The 8603-nt window shown below is 43.9% G+C and overlaps 1 protein-coding gene and 2 non-coding genes across 3 annotated transcripts; 2 read left to right on the top strand and 1 right to left on the bottom strand.

The window, feature by feature from the left end:
• The first annotated feature begins 3473 nt into the window (after nucleotides 1-3473).
• trnag-gcc (transfer RNA glycine (anticodon GCC)) lies at nucleotides 3474-3544 on the top strand. The gene has a single exon. It is a non-coding gene; the product is annotated as a tRNA-Gly (tRNA).
• A 104-nt stretch (nucleotides 3545-3648) lies between these two features.
• On the top strand, nucleotides 3649-3731 carry trnal-cag (transfer RNA leucine (anticodon CAG)). Its single transcript has one exon. It is a non-coding gene; the product is annotated as a tRNA-Leu (tRNA).
• Nucleotides 3732-6103: 2372 nt separating this feature from the next.
• On the bottom strand, nucleotides 6104-7362 carry LOC140309791 (uncharacterized). Its single transcript, XM_072387829.1, has 2 exons — nucleotides 7264-7362; nucleotides 6104-7161 (listed from the first exon to the last, which is right to left on the bottom strand). Exons 1-2 carry the CDS (start codon nucleotides 7352-7354, stop codon nucleotides 6128-6130), a joined length of 1125 nt encoding a protein of 374 aa, XP_072243930.1. The 5' UTR covers nucleotides 7355-7362; the 3' UTR covers nucleotides 6104-6127.
• Nucleotides 7363-8603: the final 1241 nt, after the last annotated feature.

Below are 8603 nucleotides of genomic sequence, written 5' to 3'. Positions count from 1 at the left end.
ACCACTCAGAAACAGATCGCCATGTACCCTAACCAGAAGCCTTGGATGTACCAGGATGTCCGTCTCCTGCTGAAGGCCCGCAACATCGCCTTCAGGTCAGGGGATGCACAGGCCTTCAATACAGCCAGTGCAGAGCTGAAGAGGGGCATCAAAAAGACCAAACACCACTACAAGGGAAGGTAGAAGAACACTTTTCAAACTCCAACCCCCAACGTATGTGGCAAGGACTCCAGACCATCACAAATTACAGGACCATCAACCATTCCCCCGCCTCCTCTGATGTCTCCTTCCTCAATGAGCTTAACAACTTCTATACTCGTTTTATGCTATGTGTAGCGTGGTACAAGTTGTCCTCCACTACACATTTAATTTGAAAGTCTTTTATTTTTGTTCTGTAAAAAGCCAAAAATATATATTATTTCTCGCGTTACGCCACACACATCTTCACACTCAGGTGTGTGTTCCTGTTCTCACATCATATTTACATAACACAGAAAAATTATGAACATTACACAAAACATCCAAACAATAATCATGACCGTTACATTGCTATTCCAGACCAATTACTTATTTAGTACATTCAATATCAATTTGTTTCTCCAATACACAATCAGCCATTCATATCTACCAAAATTAACACATTAACGAAATCAATTATGTCTCTATCTTAACTTATTTATTTATTTATTAACAATACGCGAACAGTCCGGGCTTTCTCCAGCCTTAGGCTTGTTCGCTGTTGCTAGGCAACGAGTACTATCAACTGATAGACCGTTAGGTTTTATAAACAAGTAAAGTTTCTGAACAATATGATCTAAAATCCAACAGAGACCATAAACTCACACTTAACACATTCACCCATCAACCACACAATTACCACTCTCCTCTCTTACCTGCAAAAAGCCAAAAATATATATTATTTCTCGCGTTACGCCACACACATCTTCACACTCAGGTGTGTGTTCCCGTTCTCACAACGTATTCTCGCGAGATTTCCCTTGCTGTTCATAGTAGCGAACGCGCCCTCTGCTGGTGAGATTTAGATACTGCATCACCCCATTTGACAAACAATAAACGAACCTTTCCCAATCAGACAACACACAGACAATTTTCAACACATTCATGACCTTATCTTAATGCAAATAAAATTAAACCTATAAACAACAATGTTGGTATACCACTGATGGCTCTGTATACCACACTCTCCCCCACCAATAATAAATGTCTCCAGACATTTCAGATACACAAAGTGTACTTTTTTTTTTTACACATTGAATTTTCTCACTGCCTATGGTATTACTTATTTTAAAACGGCACTTGACATTCAATTCAATTAGTACTCATTAATCAAAGTATCTGACCCCTTTTAGATCTATAACACTAAACCTCAGTTACTGTACTCTGGATCCCAATCAGATCAACTCTCAAGTGTAACAGAACTCATATCGGCCTCGGTTCTTTTAGTCTGTTACTAGTCTCTTAGTTTGTACAGTCTCAGTTCAATATGTTCTCCCGGAATTGACTCTTCTTCACGGTCCATATAATTTCACCATTCGACTTTTCAGTAGACCTAGAGTAATGTGAGTTCAACTCATTACCCCAATGTCTGGTGATGCCCACGGTCGCCACATGACAGGTGGGTTGCAGGCTGGTGACATACTCATGACATGCAAGCTCTCGGCACCCGCTCCAAACCATGTCGGCTCACCCAAGGAATTGTAAGTCAGCATTTGAGGACGGTGCCTGTGTCGCTGCGGGTAGTTGGTAGCTGGCGGAGGGTCAGGCTCATCTTCCTCTGATGACTCTTGTAGACTTTCCCCAAGTGTTGCAGTATCGTTCTCACTATTCCATCAGCTGTGATGCCTCGGGTGTCAGTCTTTGTTTCCTCATTAACTGTTGGATCTTCCAGACCTGGTGATCCATTTTGTAGCGTCAGATCTGTTTCAAATGGCTCTGCCTCTGGATTCAAATCTGCAGCCCTCTGGCTTAGTTCTTGGTCGTAGGGGAAACGACACACAAGCTCAACTTCATCATTGCTTTCGCTGTTTGAGTCTTCCTCTGGTTCGCTGATTTGGTGCCGTCTTGTTCTTGTCCGTGTCTGTGTTTTCCTCTTGTTTTGTAGGGACAGGGGCAGGTTCCGGTTTCCCCAAGGGTAGACTGTCACATGGGAGTAGGAGGTTCCGACTTTTACCTCCTCCCTCTGGTGCTACTTCATACACCGGGCTATCACTGCTCCTTCTCTTCACCACCACATGCACTTTAGTTTCCCAGTAGGACCGCATCTTACCAGGGCCGCTCCTCTCTGCGAAGTTACGCACGAGCACCCGTCCACCAGGTTGCAGGTCGACTCCATGTGCTCTTTTGTCATAGCCTTTCTTTCCTCCTAGAGCTTCCCGGGCCACTGTTTTGGATGCGATCTCATAGGCTTGTCTCATTCGGTTTTTCCAGTTCTGTACATACTCAGTGTACGTCTCTTTTGCCTCTCTGGGCTGTAGGATGAACAGTAGGTCTACTGGCAAACGAGGTGACCTTCCATAGAGCAAGTAGTAGGGAGAGAACCCTGTGACTCCACTGCGGGTGCAGTTGTACGCGTGCACTAGTTTTGTCAGTGAGCTCTTCCAGTCAGCCTTTTGTTCACTTGTGAGGGTACGGAGCATTGATAAAATAGTTCTATTGAACCGTTCACACTTCCCGTTGACTTGGGGGTGGTAACATGTTGTGTGGGACCCCCGCACATCACAATTCTTCTGTAGTTGGTCCATCAGCTTGTTGTCAAACTCTCTCCCCATGTCGTGAATTCTCTCTGGAAAACCCACTCGCAGTGCAAAATCATTGAATAGTTTGTCAACAACAGTTTTGGCAGACTTGTTTGTCGTGGCATAGGCTTGGGTGAAACCAGTGAAATGATCGATCACAACAAGAATGTACTCAAACCCCTTTTTGCATGTCTCCAAGTGTAAAAAGTCAATGCATACTAGTTCACCTGGGCGTGTTGTGACAATGGTCGTCATGGGAGCCCTGGTTGCTTTGTGAAGTTGTTTTGCCTTGAGACACTCACACTCTTGGGTAACAAAGTGGTCTATGTCAGATTACATACGGGCCCAATAGAATCGATCTTGGATCAGGTACAAAGTCATCTCGACCCCAAGATGTCCCATTTCTCTGTGAAGCTCGTGGAATACTGTGTGACGATGCTCTTTAGGGGGGATAAGTTGTTGTTTATCCCCTGCTTTCCTAAAGAGAATTCCATCCTCATTGACATACAACTTTGTCCACTGTCTCATTAATACTCTGACGTCTGCCGGTTCTGCTTTAAGAGCTCTCCTGGATGGATGCTGATTTTCCCGCTTATATTGCGGAACTTGGCCTATACCAGGATCTCTTTGCTGACTGTCTCGTATCTGTTATCGTGTTAGGGACGTGGTCCATGTGCCTGGTTAAAAATAGTAGCAGTCTTTTTTTACAGTATGTGAGCATTGGTGGTTCAGTGGTAGAATTCTCGCCTGCCACGCGGGAGGCCCGGGTTCGATTCCCGGCCAATGCAGCAACCTTTTGTTTTGCCCCGTTCTGTGAATTATTATTATAGCCTTTTGTCACCGCATTATCCTTATTACGTTTATTATTATCAAATTATCAACAACTCATACAGTCAGGATGGCCGAGCGGTCTAAGGCGCTGCGTTCAGGTCGCAGTCTCCCCTGGAGGCGTGGGTTCGAATCCCACTTCTGACATAACCCTTTTTTACTATCAAGCTCAGATGTGGGACATTTGGATAACATGACCCTCTTAAATTAATTAATGCATCCTCATGATGCTGGCTACCTCTGGTAAAATTGCCTACATCCTAAGTTGAACACATATTGTGATTCTACCCCTGTGATATAATGGCCTACATCAAGAGTGTGATTTAAGCTAGATTTATACTCTTCCAGAACGTCAACGATGTCGACGTGACGTCTTCATTGAGCATTCAAAGTTCTGCATCGAGGGAACACGTTGCTCTGCAATTCGCCATGTGTGGTTTCAGGGTTTATAGCCAAATCCTTGCTTTTTGTTTTGGTCACAGTTAACAACAGTAAACAATGGCAACCAAGGTGGAGCAGCTGTATTTGCAGTTGCATGTCTGGTGGCAGCACGATGAATCTGTTCAATCACCTGAAGAGGAAGCATCCCAGTTAGCGTTAGTTAGCGTAAACGCCTGCTTAAAGTAGTTGACCTGCGGTATGAGCTGCCCAGCCGAAAATACTCTATTCTCCAACACTGCCATGCCACGTCTCTTCTCTGAGTGCAGAGAAAAGATTAAATGCAAAGCTCAGAAGGTCCAGTTTTTCGCAACAACGACTGATCTGTGGTCCAGCCACACTTCAGAGCCTTATTTGAGCCTGACCATTCAATATATTGATGACTGGAAGCTCTGCAGTGCGACTCAGCAAACAACATACTTCCCAGAAGAACACAAGGGGGATCGTGATAAAATCGAAATTGTGATTTTATTTTTAAAAAATCGTGATGTTATTTTTTACAATTTAGGCTGGTTCGTTTTGCCTAAGTCAAAAGGTAATGTTAGGCAATTTTACAAAAATTTCAAGATGGCTGCTGCTTCAAGAAAAATGAATACCGACCAACTTGCTACAGTTATTTCCATGATTCAGGGCTCATCCACTACTGGTAAGTGATGAGGTTTACTATAATATGGGCTAGAGTACAAATATTGCAGTTTTTAATTTTTATTCTGCATTTTAGTAAGTAAAATAGTTAAGTCCGTAAAGCTAGCATTTAGCCAGTTTTGGGAGAACCTAGTGGAGAACACAGAAACTGGTAACTGACAGCATGCTAACATACTAACATGCTAAGATTTCTGATAGACTATATGTTGTTTGAAAGACACAACAGACTTCATGAGACAGTGCTTTATCAAGCTTTTCAGCCCTCTTTTCGTTTTTTTCACTTTGTTGATTAGGCGGGCTCTCGCTTATAGTGTCAAGCCCCTGGCACTTGTCGGGTGTGAGTGACCCACTCTGGGGATAGTGGTAACGCACGTGTCCTAACCGGGGGTAATAGTTGTTACGCACATGTCCTAGAGTTTTGGGTAAACTAAATAGAGCAGTCTTACATGTCACCGTACCTAAAACTTTATTTTTCTGGACTTCTTAAAAAATGGGCAAAATTGAGAGTATACCAACTTCTCCAGTGACCAGCACACCACTGTTTATGAGGAAATTAAACTCCTCGTAATCCCGCTTTTGCCTGGACACTCGGGAGGAAGCGTAGAAAGCATACCGAACTGGCAATATGGTCACCTACGCCTTTCCGTGAAGGAAAAAAAAAGGCATGTGAGCATTGGTGGTTCAGTGGTAGAATTCTCGCCTGCCACGCGGGGGCCAGTTGCGAATAGCTGTAACAGAGTGACAGCCAATGAAATTGCAGCATTTTGGTGTTGTCCAAGGTTCTGAACCAAACTCTGAATGATGGCTGAGACCCTGGTTCAAATCCCATCTGTGACAAACCAAAACATTTATTGAATCAAATTAGCTGTTTGTATTTAATGACCTCGTATTGGTTATTGAAGACAAACAGCTATTTTGATTCAATAAATGTGAATCCCACTTTCTTAATAATTGTACTTATCATTCTCTTGGTTTTTTATTAGTATTTTAATCATTTATTGTATTATAGTGGTGGTCTATTATTTATAAACTATTGGAAATATGATTTAGTCAATCAAAAGCTATAGATGTTAATATCTATCAGCTCTCTCTCTGTATATATATCTATTCATAGATATATATTCAGGCTTAACAGTGATACAAGAGACAGTTTTGTGCACTTCAACTTTTATTATTTTAGCTAACATTTTTGCAATGGAAAATTGTTCTCAGGTCCCTCAGCACAAACATTTTAAAATACTTTTTACATGTCGATAAATCAGAATCAGAATAAACAAATACAGATATATACAGATATATTATGAAACATTTAACGCTCATTTCAATTTAAATCTTCATCTATGACTAAATTAAACTTAAATAACACTTTATATTTACATATGTGAATTTCCATATCTAGAGGCCTAGTAAACACGTGAACAGAAACAACTGATGACCATCTAGAAAAAACAACTTTTTAACTATCTTTTCTTCTCCTGTACCCATCGTTGTTTTTCTTCCTCAAAGAAAGGAGACTTGCAAAAGTCCTTCCAGCTCATTTCCTTGGTCATACCCTTATGTTGATAGAGGGCATGAACTTTTGATGGGCAGTAAATGTACTTCCCTGCCAGTCCAGGGAAGCTCGTGTGGATATGTGGGCTGTCTGGTCCCTGTTTGAGAACCATGCGGCAGAATCGGCAAAGGCGGCCAGGTTGTTGTGAGTCGGGTCTTTTTCTCTTTTTGTCTGTCTTCTCTTCCACTCTTTTCTTTGTGTCTTCCAGCTCCCTCTGAAAGAACTGAGTGGATGAAAAATCCTCAAAAGACATTTTGGGGTTAGAGAGACCCTCAGCAGCATAGATGTTGTGCACCTTTTTAGAGCAGTAGAAATACCGCACGGGCCCTTGCTGAAAGAAATAATGGACTGAGGATCCATCAGTCCCGTATCTGGACTTGGGCTGTCCACATGCGAGACAGTTCTTCGTCTGTCTTTGCTTCTGCTCTGACTGTTGCTGCTGCTGTTTTAAAACGTCTTGCACAATCTTCTCAATAGACTCTTGTGTCATAGGTGTGGGCGAAGAAGTTGCTGGAGGGTTGAATCTAACAGGCTCAATGGTGACAACTGGAACACTGGCAGTCTTACTCCCCTCAGTCAAAGAGTGCCACAGCTGCTGAGTTTCCAATAGTTTTTCAGGGCTTGTGTTCAGAGACGAACTGGCATTTATAAGCTTTGCCCGGTGCTTTATATATCGAGAGATATGTTGCCTGGTTGTGGGGTGAAGCAAGCTGTTGGGATCTGTGGCAGCCCGATAAACCAGATCTGCATATTGCTGATCCACAAGCTTCAGCATGTCTTTTTGTCCATGAAATTTCTGCAGCAACCCATCAATGGCCTCTGTCATTGGTGCTGTCCAGCGCGAATGATCCAAGACAAAGACCCGTCCACCTGTTTTAATTTTTCCAATACGGGCACTCCTTGGCGAGGATCTCAGCGGTAGAGGTACAGCATCTGCAGTTTCTGTAACAAAATTAAAAAAAAAAACAATTATTGTCTCTCAGTTTCATGTTATTCAGCCGTGATATAACGAAAAAATGTGTCTAAACAATTTTGTTCATTTACCGGCAGTGGCTAGAAGTTCCTGTTTGCTCTCCGACTGCATCTCCTGCCTTTCCGGAGCACCAGCAGAGAGGGGATGGCTGGCAGATGTCATGCCTGAAGGTAGCTGGGGGACCACATCTGGAGCTTGGACTCTGGAGGGGGTGGGTGTCTGCAGAAGTGACAGAGGCAAAAGAGCAACTTGTTCTTCACTCTTTCTGCTTCTGTGCTTCTCCCAGTCCAGAGGGACTGGGCGGCAGTCTGGCTCTCGGTATTCAAGGCCAAACCTCTCTCCAGTGTCTGTTGCTGAAAGGTGAAGTGCTGGGTATTTTTCCTGCCCCGTCACTCTTTTTGATGTGGTATTTAATTCAGCAATTAATGCTGGATCAAATACAGCAGGCAGGAGGACATCTGGCTGCTTGAGGTCAACAAGCCGCTGAAAGTTCCACCGTGCCACACCTGTCATGCCCTGTGCCTGGAACAATTCAGGGGAGACATGGGTCCCTGTGACCCACTGGGCCTGGTGGAAATGGTATCCCTCTTGCTGTGATGTACCTCGCACAGGGATCCAAAGTGGGACTTTGGCACCATCTCCAGGTACATGGTTGAGCTGGACAGTTCCACCATACCTGTACATTATCCCCGCAGACAGCTCAGGGTCACTCAAACACCCGCGGAGAATGTGCACCCTCTGTATACGCCACGTCTTCAGCATTGACGGCTTGTACATCAGGACATCATTTGGGTCTTTGGCCAGGTGAAAATGTTGAATGACCTTTTCAACCCTTTCCAACAGCTCTATGGGCTGTGGTATCTGAGTCCTGCAGTGCTCGCGTACATGCTGCTTTGTCGGACTAGCTGGATGGATGTTGCAGAACTCATAGGCTTTTTGGAGCCTTTTGAGGTCTTCCTGATCCACCACAGAGAAGGCAGCAGAGAGGAGCTGACAGAAAGTGCTGAAAAGAGGATGATGTTCCGACGTGCACTCCTGGGAAAAGCGCCTCAGGCAGTGGAACAAATCCAGTTTGACAACAATTTCTGAGTTGTAATGGGCTCGTGAGGCACATCTGTTCTGCAGGTCACCAGAGGTTGCTGCAGCAATGTGGGAAGGGGTAGTCTTCCACGCATCCCAGTCCAGATGTTCACCCGGGATGGTGTTTGGCATCTTAAATGCAGCGCAGCAATCCCTAAATGAAAGATGCAAATATGTAATATATGCTACATAATTTACCCTAACTTGATGTTGCTAAAATCTAGGCCATAACGAGCACAACATAGTAGTTTAAAAGGCAGTAAAAAGAGAAGATGACCTTTCTCACCTGTCTACCCAGTGGTATCCTGCCTTTTCCACTCCGGCGTCAGTG

The sequence above is a fragment of the Leuresthes tenuis genome, unplaced genomic scaffold (genome assembly GCF_036924035.1).
Source record: "Leuresthes tenuis unplaced genomic scaffold, fLeuTen1.0.hap1 SCAF_1, whole genome shotgun sequence".
Lineage (NCBI taxonomy): Eukaryota > Metazoa > Chordata > Actinopteri > Atheriniformes > Atherinopsidae > Leuresthes > Leuresthes tenuis.
This window is presented reverse-complemented; position numbering and strand designations above follow the sequence as displayed.

Bases quoted from the DNA above. Each gene is read 5' to 3' on its own strand.
- LOC140309791 (XM_072387829.1), bottom strand. From the start codon at position 7,354: ATGACATCTGCCAGCCATCCCCTCTCTGCTGGTGCTCCGGAAAGGCAG. The intron at 7,162-7,263 runs GTAAATGAACAA...ATTTTGTTACAG, and splicing joins GGAACTTCTAGCCACTGCCG to AAACTGCAGATGCTGTACCT.